Source organism: Microchirus variegatus, assembly GCF_963457635.1.
Source record: "Microchirus variegatus genome assembly, chromosome: 17".
In the NCBI taxonomy this organism is placed as follows: Eukaryota; Metazoa; Chordata; class Actinopteri; order Pleuronectiformes; family Soleidae; genus Microchirus; species Microchirus variegatus.
Window position 1 is genome coordinate 24,662,879 of NC_139818.1, and position 17,358 is coordinate 24,680,236.

The following is a 17,358-nucleotide window of genomic DNA, read 5'->3' on the forward strand; positions in this document are numbered from 1 at the left end:
TCGGAAAGACTTGAAATTTACCATCATAATAGTCGACATCGCCCTGAATAAGGATCAGTTGAAAATATTTGCAAACCTCTTAAGGAATAATTTTAATGAATTTTTGAAAATCAGAAAATGATCCATTTGCCCTGATGCACTTTGACAGTGAGCTGACTTTCTTCACAAAAACAAAAAGTATCTCGGAAAGACTTGAAATTTACCATCATAATAGTCGGCATCGCCCTGAATAAGGATCAGTTGAAAATATTTGCAAATCTCTTAAGGAATAATTTTAATTAATTTTTGAAATTCTTGAAATGATGTATTTGCCCTGATGCACTTTGACAGTGAGCTGACTTTCTTCAAAAAAAAAGAAAGTATCTCGGAATTACTTGAAATTTACCATCATAATAGTCGGCATCGCCCTGAACAAGGATCTGTTGAAAATATTTGTAAACCTCTTAAGGAATAATTTTAATGAATTTTTGAAATTCTTGAAATGATCTATTTGCTCTGATGCACTTTGACAGTGAGCTGACTTTCTTCAAAAAAACAAAAAGTATCTCAGAATGACTTGAAATTTACCATCATAATAGTCGGCATCGCCCTGAACAAGGATCTGTTGAAAATATTTGAAAACCTCTTAAGGAATAATTTTAATGAATTTTTGAAATTCTTGAAATGATCCATTTGCTCTGATGCACTTTGACAGTGAGCTGACTTTCTTCAAAAAAACAAAAAGTATCTCAGAATGACTTGAAATTTACCATCATAATAGTCGACATCGCCCTGAATAAGGATCAGTTGAAAATATTTGCAAACCTCTTAAGGAATAATTTTAATGAATTTTTGAAAATCAGAAAATGATCCATTTGCCCTGATGCACTTTGACAGTGAGCTGACTTTCTTCACAAAAACAAAAAGTATCTCGGAATTACTTGAAATTCACCATCATAATAGTCAGCATCGCCCTGAACAAGGATCTGTTGAAAATATTTGCAAACCTCTTAAGGAATAATTTTAATGAATTTTTGAAATTCTTGAAATGATCCATTTTCCCTGATGCACTTTGACAGTGAGCTGACTTTCTTCAAAAAAAAAAAAGTCTCTCGGAAAGACTTGAAATTTACCATCATAATAGTCGACATCGCCCTGAACAAGGATCTGTTGAAAATATTTGTAAACCTCTTAAGGAATAATTTTAATGAATTTTTGAAATTCTTGAAATGATCTATTTGCTCTGATGCACTTTGACAGTGAGCTGACTTTCTTCAAAAAAACAAAAAGTATCTCGGAATGACTTGAAATTCACCATCATAATAGTCGACATCACCCTGAACAAGGATATGTTGAAAATATTTGCAAACCTCTTAAGGAATATTTTTAATGAATTTTTGAAATTCTTGAAATTATCCATTTGGCCTGATGCACTTTGACAGTGAGCTGACTTTCTTCAAAAAAAAAAAAGTCTCTCGGAAAGACTTGAAATTTACCATCATAATAGTCGACATCGCCCTGAACAAGGATCTGTTGACAATATTTGCAAACCTCTTAAGGAATAATTTTAATGAATTTTTGAAATTCTTGAAATGATGTATTCGCCCTGATGCACTTTGACAGTGAGCTGACTTTCTTCAAAAAAAAAAAAAAGTATCTCGGAATTACTTGAAATTTACCATCATAATAGTCGGCATCACCCTGAATAAGGATCAGTTGAAAATATTTGCAAACCTCTTAAGGAATAATTTTAATTAATTTTTGAAATTCTTGAAATGATGTATTTGTCCTGATGCACTTTGACAGTGAGCTGACTTTCTTCAAAAAAAAAAAAAAGTATCTCGGAAAGACTTGAAATTTACCATCATAATAGTCGACATCGCCCTGAATAAGGATCAGTTGAAAATATTTGCAAACCTCTTAAGGAATAATTTTAATGAATTTTTGAAATTCTTGAAATGATCCATTTGCCCTGATGCACTTTGACAGTGAGCTGACTTTCTTCAAAAAAAAAAAAAGTATCTCGGAATGACTTGAAATTTAACATCATAATAGTCAGCATCGCCCTGAATAACGATCAGTTGAAAATATTTGCAAACCTCTTAAGGAATAATTTTAATGAATTTTTGAAAATCAGAAAATGATCCATTTGCCCTGATGCACTTTGACAGTGAGCTGACTTTCTTCAAAAAAAAAAAAAGTATCTCGGAATGACTTGAAATTTAACATCATAATAGTCAGCATCGCCCTGAATAACGATCAGTTGAAAATATTTGCAAACCTCTTAAGGAATAATTTTAATGAATTTTTGAAATTCTTGAAATGATCCATTTGCTCTGATGCACTTTAACAGTGAGCTGAGTTTCTTCAAAAAAACAAAAAGTATCTCGGAATGACTTGAAATTCACCATCATAATAGTCGACATCGCCCTGAACAAGGATATGGTAAAAATATTTGCAAACCTCTTAAGGAATAATTTTAATGAATTTTTGAAAATCAGAAAATGATCCATTTGCCCTGATGCACTTTGACAGTGAGCTGACTTTCTTCAAAAAAAAAAAAAAGTATCTCGGAAAGACTTGAAATTTACCATCATAATAGTCGACATCACCCTGAATAAGGATCTTTTGAAAATATTTGCAAACCTCTTAAGGAATAATTTTAATGAATTTTTGAAAATCAGAAAATGATCCATTTGCCCTGATGCACTTTGACAGTGAGCTGACTTTCTTCAAAAAAAAAAAAAAGTATCTCGGAAAGACTTGAAATTTACCATCATAATAGTCGACATCGCCCTGAATAAGGATCAGTTGAAAATATTTGCAAACCTCTTAAGGAATAATTTTAATTAATTTTTGAAATTCTTGAAATGATGTATTTGCCCTGATGCACTTTGACAGTGAGCTGACTTTCTTCAAAAAAAAAAAAAGTATCTCGGAAAGACTTGAAATTTACCATCATAATAGTCGACATCACCCTGAATAAGGATCTGTTGAAAATATTTGCAAACCTCTCAAGGAATAATTTTAATGAATTTTTGAAATTCTTGAAATGATCCATTTTCCCTGATGCACTTTGACAGTGAGCTGACTTTCTTCAAAAAAACAAAAAGTATCTCGGAATTACTTGAAATTCACCATCATAATAGTCTGCATCGCCCTGAACAAGGATCTGTTGAAAATATTTGCAAACCTCTTAAGGAATAATTTTAATTAATTTTTGAAATTCTTGAAATGATGTATTTGCCCTGATGCACTTTGACAGTGAGCTGACTTTCTTCAAAAAAAAAAAAAGTATCTCGGAATGACTTGAAATTTACCATCATAATAGTCGGCATCGCCCTGAATAACGATCAGTTGAAAATATTTGCAAACCTCTTAAGGAATAATTTTAATGAATTTTTGAAATTCTTGAAATGATCCATTTGCTCTGATGCACTTTGACAGTGAGCTGAGTTTCTTCAAAAAAAAAAAAAGTATCTCAGAATGACTTGAAATTCACCATCATAATAGTCGACATCGCCCTGAATAAGGATCAGTTGAAAATATTTGCAAACCTCTTAAGGAATAATTTTAATGAATTTTTGAAATTCTTGAAATGATCCATTTTCCCTGATGCACTTTGACAGTGAGCTGACTTTCTTCAAAAAAACAAAAAGTATCTCGGAATTACTTGAAATTCACCATCATAATAGTCGGCATCACCCTGAACAAGGATCTGTTGAAAATATTTGTAAACCTCTTAAGGAATAATTTTAATGAATTTTTGAAATTCTTGAAATGATCTATTTGCTCTGATGCACTTTGACAGTGAGCTGACTTTCTTCAAAAAAACAAAAAGTATCTCAGAATGACTTGAAATTTACCATCATAATAGTCGGCATCGCCCTGAACAAGGATCTGTTGAAAATATTTGAAAACCTCTTAAGGAATAATTTTAATGAATTTTTGAAATTCTTGAAATGATCCATTTGCTCTGATGCACTTTGACAGTGAGCTGACTTTCTTCAAAAAAACAAAAAGTATCTCAGAATGACTTGAAATTTACCATCATAATAGTCGACATCGCCCTGAATAAGGATCAGTTGAAAATATTTGCAAACCTCTTAAGGAATAATTTTAATGAATTTTTGAAAATCAGAAAATGATCCATTTGCCCTGATGCACTTTGACAGTGAGCTGACTTTCTTCACAAAAACAAAAAGTATCTCGGAATTACTTGAAATTCACCATCATAATAGTCAGCATCGCCCTGAACAAGGATCTGTTGAAAATATTTGCAAACCTCTTAAGGAATAATTTTAATGAATTTTTGAAATTCTTGAAATGATCCATTTTCCCTGATGCACTTTGACAGTGAGCTGACTTTCTTCAACAAAAAAAAAAGTATCTCGGAAAGACTTGAAATTTACCATCATAATAGTCGACATCGCCCTGAATAAGGATCAGTTGAAAATATTTGCAAACCTCTTAAGGAATAATTTTAATTAATTTTTGAAATTCTTGAAATGATGTATTTGCCCTGATGCACTTTGACAGTGAGCTGACTTTCTTCAAAAAAAAAGAAAGTATCTCGGAATTACTTGAAATTTACCATCATAATAGTCGGCATCGCCCTGAACAAGGATCTGTTGAAAATATTTGTAAACCTCTTAAGGAATAATTTTAATGAATTTTTGAAATTCTTGAAATGATCTATTTGCTCTGATGCACTTTGACAGTGAGCTGACTTTCTTCAAAAAAACAAAAAGTATCTCGGAATGACTTGAAATTCACCATCATAATAGTCGACATCACCCTGAACAAGGATATGTTGAAAATATTTGCAAACCTCTTAAGGAATATTTTTAATGAATTTTTGAAATTCTTGAAATTATCCATTTGGCCTGATGCACTTTGACAGTGAGCTGACTTTCTTCAAAAAAAAAAAAGTCTCTCGGAAAGACTTGAAATTTACCATCATAATAGTCGACATCGCCCTGAACAAGGATCTGTTGACAATATTTGCAAACCTCTTAAGGAATAATTTTAATGAATTTTTGAAATTCTTGAAATGATGTATTCGCCCTGATGCACTTTGACAGTGAGCTGACTTTCTTCAAAAAAAAAAAAAAGTATCTCGGAATTACTTGAAATTTACCATCATAATAGTCGACATCACCCTGAATAAGGATCAGTTGAAAATATTTGCAAACCTCTTAAGGAATAATTTTAATTAATTTTTGAAATTCTTGAAATGATGTATTTGTCCTGATGCACTTTGACAGTGAGCTGACTTTCTTCAAAAAAACAAAAAGTATCTCGGAATGACTTGAAATTCACCATCATAATAGTCGACATCGCCCTTAATAAGGATCAGTTGAAAATATTTGCAAACCTCTTAAGGAATAATTTTAATTAATTTTTGAAATTCTTGAAATTATGTATTCGCCCTGATGCACTTTGACAGTGAGCTGACTTTCTTCAAAAAAAAAAAAGTATCTCGGAAAGACTTGAAATTTACCATCATAATAGTCGACATCACCCTGAATAAGGATCTGTTGAAAATATTTGCAAACCTCTTAAGGAATAATTTTAATGAATTTTTGAAAATCAGAAAATGATCCATTTGCCCTGATGCACTTTGACAGTGAGCTGACTTTCTTCAAAAAAAAAAAAAAGTATCTCGGAAAGACTTGAAATTTACCATCATAATAGTCGACATCGCCCTGAATAAGGATCAGTTGAAAATATTTGCAAACCTCTTAAGGAATAATTTTAATGAATTTTTGAAATTCTTGAAATGATCCATTTGCCCTGATGCACTTTGACAGTGAGCTGACTTTCTTCAAAAAAAAAAAAAGTATCTCGGAATGACTTGAAATTTAACATCATAATAGTCAGCATCGCCCTGAATAACGATCAGTTGAAAATATTTGCAAACCTCTTAAGGAATAATTTTAATGAATTTTTGAAAATCAGAAAATGATCCATTTGCACTGATGCACTTTGACAGTGAGCTGACTTTCTTCAAAAAAAAAAAAAGTATCTCGGAATGACTTGAAATTTAACATCATAATAGTCAGCATCGCCCTGAATAACGATCAGTTGAAAATATTTGCAAACCTCTTAAGGAATAATTTTAATGAATTTTTGAAATTCTTGAAATGATCCATTTGCTCTGATGCACTTTAACAGTGAGCTGAGTTTCTTCAAAAAAACAAAAAGTATCTCGGAATGACTTGAAATTCACCATCATAATAGTCGACATCGCCCTGAACAAGGATCTGTTGAAAATATTTGCAAACCTCTTAAGGAATAATTTTAATGAATTTTTGAAATTCTTGAAATGATCCATTTGCTCTGATGCACTTTGACAGTGAGCTGAGTTTCTTCAAAAAAACAAAAAGTATCTCGGAATGACTTGAAATTCACCATCATAATAGTCGACATCGCCCTGAACAAGGATATGGTAAAACTATTTGCAAACCTCTTAAGGAATAATTTTAATGAATTTTTGAAAATCAGAAAATGATCCATTTGCCCTGATGCACTTTGACAGTGAGCTGACTTTCTTCAAAAAAAAAAAAAAGTATCTCGGAAAGACTTGAAATTTACCATCATAATAGTCGACATCACCCTGAATAAGGATCTTTTGAAAATATTTGCAAACCTCTTAAGGAATAATTTTAATGAATTTTTGAAAATCAGAAAATGATCCATTTGCCCTGATGCACTTTGACAGTGAGCTGACTTTCTTCAAAAAAAAAAAAAAGTATCTCGGAAAGACTTGAAATTTACCATCATAATAGTCGACATCGCCCTGAATAAGGATCAGTTGAAAATATTTGCAAACCTCTTAAGGAATAATTTTAATTAATTTTTGAAATTCTTGAAATGATGTATTTGCCCTGATGCACTTTGACAGTGAGCTGACTTTCTTCAAAAAAAAAAAAAGTATCTCGGAAAGACTTGAAATTTACCATCATAATAGTCGACATCACCCTGAATAAGGATCTGTTGAAAATATTTGCAAACCTCTCAAGGAATAATTTTAATGAATTTTTGAAATTCTTGAAATGATCCATTTTCCCTGATGCACTTTGACAGTGAGCTGACTTTCTTCAAAAAAACAAAAAGTATCTCGGAATTACTTGAAATTCACCATCATAATAGTCTGCATCGCCCTGAACAAGGATCTGTTGAAAATATTTGCAAACCTCTTAAGGAATAATTTTAATTAATTTTTGAAATTCTTGAAATGATGTATTTGCCCTGATGCACTTTGACAGTGAGCTGAGTTTCTTCAAAAAAAAAAAAAGTATCTCGGAATGACTTGAAATTTACCATCATAATAGTCGGCATCGCCCTGAATAACGATCAGTTGAAAATATTTGCAAACCTCTTAAGGAATAATTTTAATGAATTTTTGAAATTCTTGAAATGATCCATTTGCTCTGATGCACTTTGACAGTGAGCTGAGTTTCTTCAAAAAAACAAAAAGTATCTCGGAATGACTTGAAATTCACCATCATAATAGTCGGCATCGCCCTGAACAAGGATATGGTAAAACTATTTGGAAACCTCTTAAGGAATAATTTTAATGAATTTTTGAAATTCTTGAAATGATCCATTTGCTCTGATGCACTTTGACAGTGAGCTGAGTTTCTTCAAAAAAAAAAAAAGTATCTCAGAATGACTTGAAATTCACCATCATAATAGTCGACATCGCCCTGAATAAGGATCAGTTGAAAATATTTGCAAACCTCTTAAGGAATAATTTTAATGAATTTTTGAAATTCTTGAAATGATCCATTTTCCCTGATGCACTTTGACAGTGAGCTGACTTTCTTCAAAAAAACAAAAAGTATCTCGGAATTACTTGAAATTCACCATCATAATAGTCGGCATCACCCTGAACAAGGATCTGTTGAAAATATTTGCAAACCTCTTAAGGAATAATTTTAATTAATTTTTGAAATTCTTGAAATGATGTATTTGCCCTGATGCACTTTGACAGTGAGCTGAGTTTCTTCAAAAAAACAAAAAGTATCTCGGAATGACTTGAAATTCACCATCATAATAGTCGGCATCGCCCTGAACAAGGATATGGTAAAACTATTTGGAAACCTCTTAAGGAATAATTTTAATGAATTTTTGAAATTCTTGAAATGATCCATTTGCTCTGATGCACTTTGACAGTGAGCTGAGTTTCTTCAAAAAAAAAAAAAGTATCTCGGAATGACTTGAAATTTACCATCATAATAGTCGGCATCACCCTGAACAAGGATCTGTTGAAAATATTTGCAAACCTCTTAAGGAATAATTTTAATGAATTTTTGAAAATCAGAAAATGATCCATTTGCCCTGATGCACTTTAACAGTGAGCTGACTTTCTTCACAAAAACAAAAAGTATCTCGGAATGACTTGAAATTCACCATCATAATAGTCGACATCGCCCTGAATAAGGATCAGTTGAAAATATTTGCAAACCTCTTAAGGAATAATTTTAATTAATTTTTGAAATTCTTGAAATGATGTATTTGCCCTGATGCACTTTGACAGTGAGCTGACTTTCTTCAAAAAAAAAAAAAAGTATCTCGGAATGACTTGAAATTCACCATCATAATAGTCGACATCGCCCTGAATAAGGATCAGTTGAAAATATTTGCAAACCTCTTAAAGAATATTTTTAATGAATTTTTGAAAATCAGGAAATTATCCATTTGCCTTGATGCACTTTGACAGTGCGCTTTCTTCAAAAAAAAATTAGGAATATTTACATTGTGCCTAATGAGGTTGCACAGTGTTTGTCTTATTTTAGCCTTTATGTTCCGTATCATGCATTACATGCATAACTGAAAAATCTTCTTCAGCTCCCACTCTTGGAATACATACTTCCTATGGGCACTGCACTAGTTTTTTGTAATAAGTTGATTATTTCTTGATAAATTGGTCCATAAATGTCAGAAAATGTAGATTGGAGTTTCCAAATCCTCAAAATTATTTAAAATAACCTAAATTATTCTGTTATAGTGATTTATTTACTATGTGTACCAAAGAACCTTGATCATATTTTCACATTTAAGAATCTGATAAATCAGAAAACACTGTCTGTCATCAAATAGTTGATTACAGAGATAGTGATGATTGTCCAAAACTTCAACTTTTGATGTTAATTGCAGTGATCGATGACCTAATTTCACCTCATGATTTTCTCTTTCTGAGCTTCACCTCTTCACTTCTCCTGCTCTGCCACCAGGGGGAGACATACTTCAAAGTTTTAACAGACGACCTCCACTCCACTCTAAAAGAAACTAAAAGTGATTTTTTTTTTTGTCTCTGTGCTTCAGGATCCTGGATTTCCGCCGCGTTCCTCCCGTGGCCGGAAGGTTGGTCAACATGACCAAGGAGATCAGAGACGTGACGCGAGACAAGAAGCTGTGGAGGACGTTCTTCATCTCACCAGGTACGTGATGACGAGGACCAGGAACGGGACCAATACTTAACTGTAACTATATCTTTCTACGTTGTTATTGTTATTCTTCGATTCTCAGCCAACAACGTGTGCTTCTACGGCGAGTGTTCCTACTACTGCTCCACCGAACACGCTCTGTGCGGGAAACCGGACCAGATCGAAGGATCCCTCGCAGCCTTCCTGCCCGACCTGGCGCTCGCTAAACGCAAGACCTGGAGGAACCCGTGGAGACGCTCGTACCACAAACGCAAGAAGGCAGAGTAAGAGGCCGATCTTAGGTCCACATGTTTATGACGTTCAGTGGCCGTTTCAAGCAAGAAATTATCCGATTTTATTTTTATTCACCTTTCAAAGATACAACAATACAAACCAGGGTATCCGCGGGGTCTTAAAATGTCTTTAAAAAGTCTTAAATCCAATAATTTGACGCTTGATTTGTTCTCTCGCGTTTGTCCTTACAGGCTCCTGTAGAAACATGGCGTCTCTCTGCTAACAGTGGCTATGCAACCGCGGCCCGCGACCATGTTATTTTACATGACTTTTTGAAACACTACGAAAATGAAACAAAAACTATTATACAGTGACTAGACAATGCAGGAGCACATAATATGTATAAAAAAGTGGATTTTGGGTCATATAAACCCATAAATACTACACAGTGTCCATTTAAATACAATTTTGAAAGGTCTTAAATGTCTATTAAAGCTACTTTTATTTAAAACGTGAATAAACTTCAGTCTCGCTTTGAAATGTTTCTGTTTTTGAGGATGCGATAACAACAATAACTACAACACGGAGCTAAAGTACGCCACCTGTGTTCCCCGGTGAGAATTTATCGAACACCACTAGCTAGTGTGCTATGTGCGCGCTCTGTGGTGTTGTACAGCTTAGCATAGCAGTGAAGAAAGCCCACAGCTAAGCCCAAGTTCAGAGATTTGTGTCTCCAATTCTCCTTCATGTCTTTTGTACTTTTTTGCCAGTATGGATTTGAAATGGGTCTTAAATTGTATTAATTATGGTCTTAAAAAAGTCTTAAAAAGTCTTAAATTTGACTTGTTGAAACCTGCAGAGACTCTGACAAACACACTTGTTTGTGTTCTCTTCAGATGGGAGGTGGACCAGGATTATTGTGAGGAGGTCAAACAGACTCCGCCTTACGACAGTGGGAGGAGACTCCTGGACGTCATGGACATGACCATCTTTGACTTCCTCATGGGTGAGTTTAACATGTGACCGTCACTGTTTCACTGTTTCATTTGAAGTTCAGTTCAGCGTCAAAACTCAAAATGATGTTAAAACCTTGGTGGTAATAATATTAAAATAATAAAATGCTAATTCTTGGGTAATGGTAAACAAATGTTGACACAATCAGGCGATTGTAGACGGTCTTATCTTCACTTTCTGTTAAATGAAGATCATTTTACTTAAATTATGCGCACTGGACCTTTAAAGTTTGAAGCCACCTGACCAAAAAAAGGAACTCTAACTTTAACCATAAGCAGTTAATAACTAATCCTAATCTAAACTTTACCATAATTCAACTCATAGTCCTAAACTCAACTAGTTTCTGCAAAAAAAAATCTCCGCTCTTTTGCTCCAGAATGTGAATTTCCACGTCTTTTAACGCATTTAAAAATCCACGTTTGTGTTTGTGTTTCTGTTCATTTCAAACACAGGAAACATGGATCGTCATCATTATGAGACGTTTGAAAAGTTTGGAAACGAGACTTTTATCATTCACCTGGACAACGGCCGAGGGTGAGACTGATCACCCATCTTGAGTGTACATATATATGTATATATACATATATATGTATATATACATATATATGTATATATATGCATGTATGTGTATATATATATGTATATGTATATATGTATGTATATATGTATATGTATATATGTATATATATGATATATATGTATGTATATATATACTTACATTGATTTTTTTGAAGTATTTATGAATACATACAGTTACACATGGGAACAATATACAGTAACTGTTTTAATGAGTTGCAGGAAATTTTAAGCAAAAAAACAAAATAAAAACATAAACATTTGCAAAACAACCTGATAGTCTTTATTCAGTCAAAACACATATTTGCAGGTTGTTCAGCTGCACAGGAAACAATATCATACTTTAAATAAGTTAAAAATAAGCTTCTTTTTTTTAATACATTTTAGATTCGGAAAACACTCCCACGACGAGATGTCCATCCTGGTGCCTCTGACTCAGTGCTGCAGGTGAGAACTTAGAATACAAGAATATTGTTATGAGTGTATTTACATTTTCAGACACTAGTGAATCACCTGCACATTTAGAAAATCTTCACTTATGTGTTTAGACCTGATTTATGTTTTATTAAAGTTAGACGACCTCGATTCTCTGTCTCTGTCTCAGGATCAGGAAGTCAACACACTTGCGTTTGCAGCTTCTGGCGAAGGAAGAATATAAGTTGTCTACGCTCATGTCAGAATCTCTGGTCAGGGATCGACTCAGTCCAATCCTCATCCAGCCGCACCTGGACGCCATGGACCGACGGCTACGTCAGGTCAGTCTGTGGTTTTCTACATGAGCTTAATTATGTAGTATTTTAACTTAAGAACTGCCTGTAAATCAGTGGTTTCTGTAAATAACTCTTCTCTATGATCGTAAACAAAGTGGATTCTTTGTTGTTGTTTTGTTGAGTTTATGCAAAACGGGAATCGATGAAATAATTGTCAAATGTGTTGACAATGAAAGAAATGCAAGGTGATCCGTACATTTAAGGTTAAAACACTTTCAGACCTGCACTAAAGTCTGGAGATTCTCTGAATCTGGCTTTAGCTTCTTAGCTTAGCAAAAAAGTAGTTCATAAGTGACAAAACACACGTACAAAAACCACACTTCTTATTTCCTACTTCAGGTTTTATTACCGAGCGTGATTTTTGAGATTTAAAAGTGATGTTTTGTTTTGTTTTTGTTAGCTTTGGACAGAGCTAACCTGCTGAAACACTTCCATTTTCCTCAGGTCTAAGATTTAACCACAAATATTTCGTCTTCATTGCTAAATAAACACAATATAGTGCGGTGATTGTGTTGATTTTGTTTGCTTTAGACGGTGTAAGCTAACCACAAACTGACATTTCTACACTTGAGCTTTAAATAAACACGATAAAGTGGTGACTTTGCGGATTGTGTTAGCTTTAGAGCTAAACTGAATTAACCCCCTTGTCTTCGTGTCTAAGCTAACCACAAACTGACATTTCTAAAACAATCGTGACATAATGTAGTCATTTGTTAGATTTAAAGGTGATAGCATGATGATTGTGTTAGCTATAGACAGAGCTAATTAAGCTACTGAACCATTTCCCTTTTCTTTGGGTCCAAACCAGAGGGGCTAGCATGTGTTTGTGTTAGCTTTGGACAGAGCTAAACTACTGAACCAGTGTCCTTTTGTTCAGGTCATAACTAACCACACATTTACATTTCTTATACTTTATTACACGACAGTTTTTATCTTTAAACGATCATAATTGTGTTGTTGTTGTTGTTAGTGAGCTTTATGGGGAAAGTTTATGTTTTTTGCCTGCTTTGTACAAAGCTAAACTACTGGACCAATAGCCTGTTCTTCAGGTCAAGCTAACCACAAACTCATATTTTTGTTGTTGCTTAACAATCATGATATAGTTTAGCTTATGTTAGCTTTATCATTAAAAATATTTATTTTCTTTTTTGTCTTTAGTAAGGTTTATAGCTTATATGTGTGTTTTTAGTTAGCTTTGTTAGCTAAACTACTGATGTCCAATTCCCTGTTCTACAGGTCTGAGCTAACCACAAACTAGCATCAGTTTTTATCATTAGACAAATGTTTTTTTGTTTGTTTGTTTTCTTCCGTTAGTAAGTTTAAAAGGGGGTAGTATGTGTTTTTTGTTATCTTTAGACTAGCTAAACTGCTTAACCAGTTGCCTGTTCCTCAAATGTAGCTAACCACAAACTAACATTTTTACACTCTAGTTTTTGTTGCTCATCAATCGTGATAAAAGGTGGTGATTTTTGAGATTTAAAGAGAGTTAAACTACTGAACCAATTTCCTTTTATTCCACAGCTAAACTAAGCTAAGCTAACCTTTCAGAAATGAGGATCATGTAGTAAACTAAGCCGCCATAAAGTTTGTCTTTTAATTGAAATGTATGCATTTTTACACAAGTACCAAGATATAATTCTTTATTTGGAAAATACCTTAACTGCCCTTTATTAGTTATAAAAGCATTTAAAACTGTTGTTTTTGTGTCTTCAGGCTCTGAACGTGCTCTCAGAGTGCATCGACAAAGAGGGCTACGGCTACGTGGTGGAGGACGACCTCCAGCCCCCCCGAGGCACAGACCACGCCCCCAGCGCCCCCCGGAGGAGGTAGCTGTCTGCGGCCGCTGGCAGCTGGACTCAAGTGAATTCTTGGCAGACGGGAAAGACTGGACTGGACTGAACCGGTCCAGACGTTAGCGTCTGAGCTTCACAGAGGACGCTCACCCGTCCGAGACAAAGACATAAGAACACGCTGCCTGGAAGGGGACGCCTGCTGGATGGGAGTGGAACTTTTTATTTGTTTGTGTCGGGACTTAAAATCTGCACCGGATCGTATGACGCAGGTGATGTGACGGATTATTGACTGAACCACAACAATCACATAGACTCCTTTAGTGTAGGATTAGTGTCACCACCACTGAGCCACCACAGCGTTACCAAACCCGCGTCCGGTGAGACGATGTCTCGCTCGCCGTCTATTCTGGTGTCTCGTTCAGGATCCGCCCCCTTTTTGAATTCAGTGAATTCAGTGAATTCAGAGGGAGAGTTGTGCAGACTGACGCTCGGCTCACAGACTCACAGACGTCTTTATTCGTATTTGTCAGTGACTCCGGTGTTTTTGGTGAACGTTCACCATCGTGGTCGTCATCGTCGTCGTGGTGGAGGAGGAAGAGGAAGTGGACATGTGACTTCCTGTCGTCTTAAAGTTATCTTTGTTCGTTTTGCTGCAGAATGTTTTATTGGTTAATGTTGTTGTTTTTTAAAAACATATTTTAGTTTCAGCTCATGTCGTCGATGCACTGAAAACAGAAGGCGGTTGACAAACTTTAAAAATAAGCTTCAGTTGATTAAGTTCATTTAAATGAACTTATTCAGTAAAAGTGTTATTTTTAAGTGATTTCAGTGTCGACCATTTTCTTTTTTCATTGTTATCAAAGTGGAGATTTTTTATTTTTTTTAAATTGGAGTGCAGGTTTACTCCTGGATTAGATTTTTATTTTATTATTTTTTATTTCTCCCCCCCATAAATGTCTTTGAGAGAGTATTTATTACATAAATGTATATTTATTGTTTGAGACGAATACAAACACATCAACATCAGCTGTTGTACTTCTTCATTTTGTCCACAAGGGGGCAAACTGAGCCTGTGCAAAAATGCAGCTTTTTCTCAAAGTCAAGGATCCTGGTTCGACAAAGACCAAAGCATTCTGGGAATTCATATTTAGGAGTTTGTTTATTTATTTATTTATTGAATTAATTCAGCTTTAATTAAGTTCACGTTCAGAGAAAACTCTGAGAAAACAAGTGCTTTGGAAACAATAAATAAGGAACAACTAAATTAGTTTGGGGGAAAAAGAATAATCTGACAAAAAAAACTGGTCTGAGTGGATTTACAGCATTGAGAAGATTAAAGATTATATTTTGCAAACGATTGTGGGAACTTTTACTTTTCACAAGAAATATTTTAAGACATTTGAAGAGTTTGGCCGTTTAAAAATCCTTCCTTGACTTTGAGAAACTCCCCCAAATCTCAGATGTTTCAGCCCAAAATTATGAAGCTTTTATTTTGGTTTCAAACATTTTTATTTGTTTCCACTTGACAGAAATGGAGGGTTTTAAGTTTACGTTCCCAAATGTACGGAAGAGTATCGCGTTCGCATTTTTTACATTTAAAATTGTTTTTTTTTTAATTTTTAAAGGCTCTGTTTTTACGAGATTTTTTTTATTCCAGTCCGTTTTTTTTTTTCAAGATAATTTTTTCGGGTCTGTTTTTACGAAAAAATAAAATGTGGGGTCTGTTTTAAGGGAATTTTTTTTCTTTGTCTTTTTTTTTTTTTTTATCTCATAACTCGTAAAAACAGATTTGGGAAAAAGTCTCATAAAAAATTTTCCCCCGAAAAAAACCAGACCTGAAAATAAATCTCGTAAAAATGGTGAATGCGACGTTCTTCCGTACAAATGTGACGTGGACAGTTTTTTTATTATTATTATCTCATTGTTTCTTTGTAATAATAATAATATATTTGGTGTCGCAGGTGTTGCTGTGGAGAGATTATTTTTCAGGATGTAAATTTTGTTTTCACCAACATCAGCGAGCACAGAGTCGACCTGAGTTAAAGTTAATATATAAAAGAGGAAGAATCTGGTGCCTGTGAAATGATAGAAAAATACTTGAATGTTTGGTTTCATAGAGGAAAAAAAACAGTTTGAGCTTCTCACAGGTACGAGGTGTGTGTGTGTGTGTGTGTGTGTGTGTGTGTGGACAGATCCATGAAGACCCTGATTTTAAATTATGCTTTTTTTCTATTCTCTTTTTTTATTCATCGCATTGTGTTTTTTTTCTGTGGATTTTATCATTTTATTTCTTTGCATCATGGTTTAAAAAAGTGCAATAAAACAAAATAAGCAGAATATTAATCTCTGTGTTTTTTTTCTTTTTCCACACATATGACTATTTTGTCAAATTTTGGTCCAAAATTAGACCAAAACTTCATGCTATACTATGTCATCCAACTTTGACAACTTTTGAGAAAAAAAAAGAATTTGGTCCAAAATTTGAAAAAAAACGTCATACTATACTATGTCGTCCAAAATGTTTCCAAAAATGTTTTCAAAATAATTTTTTGGTCTAAAATAGCATCATAAGTCGTCCAAAATTTGACTGAAACGTTATACTATACTATGTTGTCCAACTTTGACAAGTTTTGAGAAAAAAGAATTTGGTCAAAATTTTGAAAAAACATCATACTATACTATGTCGTCCAAAATTGATTTTTTTTTTTTTTTTTTTTTTTTGGTCTCAAAAAGCATCATAAATCGTCCGAAATTTGACTAAAACGTAATACTATACTATGTTGTCCAACTTTGACAAGTTTTGAGAAAAAAAGAATTTGGTCAAAATTTTGAAAAAACATCATACTATACTATGTCGTCCAAAATTTGACAAATTTTTTCTAAATCATTTTTTTGGTCTAAAAAGCGTCATATGTCGTCCGAAATTTGACTATAACGTAGTACTATGCTATATCATCCAAATGTGGCAGCTTTTGAGCAAAAAAAAATTTGGTCCAAAATTTGAAAAACATCATACTATACTATGTCGTCCAAAATTTGACATTTTTTTTCAAAATCATTTTTTTGGTCTAAAAAGCGTCATATGTCGTCCGAAATTTGACTATAATGTAGTACTATGCTATATCATCCAAATGTGGCAGCTTTTGAGCAAAAAAAAATTTGGTCCAAAATTTGAAAAACATCATACTATACTATGTCGTCCAAAATTGATTTTTTTTTTTTTTTTTTTTTTTTTGGTCTCAAAAGGCATCATAAGTCGTCCGAAATTTGACTAAAACGTAATACTATACTATGTTGTCCAACTTTGACAAGTTTTGAGAAAAAAAGAATTTGGTCAAAATTTTGAAAAAACATCATACTATACTATGTCGTCCAAAATTTGACAAATTTTTTCTAAATCATTTTTTTGGTCTAAAAAGCGTCATATGTCGTCCGAAATTTGACTATAACGTAGTACTATGCTATATCATCCAAATGTGGCAGCTTTGGAGCAAAAAAAAATTTGGTCCAAAATTTGAAAACATCATACTATACTATGTCGTCCAAAACTTGACATTT

The 17,358-nt window shown here is 33.7% G+C and overlaps 1 protein-coding gene across 1 annotated transcript in view; it reads left to right on the top strand.

Annotated features, from left to right (window-relative positions):
- Window positions 1-13,837, top strand: part of fam20cb (FAM20C golgi associated secretory pathway kinase b) — a gene marked incomplete at its 3' end in the record, with an annotated part of 76,334 nt that extends 62,497 nt beyond the window's left edge. Inside the window, exons 5-11 of the mRNA XM_083903537.1 lie at window positions 9,313-9,428; window positions 9,517-9,697; window positions 10,544-10,653; window positions 11,114-11,195; window positions 11,625-11,684; window positions 11,842-11,992; window positions 13,721-13,837. Coding sequence (XP_083759663.1) covers window positions 9,313-9,428; window positions 9,517-9,697; window positions 10,544-10,653; window positions 11,114-11,195; window positions 11,625-11,684; window positions 11,842-11,992; window positions 13,721-13,837 — 817 coding nt within the window. The remainder of the gene's footprint in view (window positions 1-9,312; window positions 9,429-9,516; window positions 9,698-10,543; window positions 10,654-11,113; window positions 11,196-11,624; window positions 11,685-11,841; window positions 11,993-13,720) is intronic.
- Between the last annotated feature and the right edge of the window lie 3,521 nt (window positions 13,838-17,358).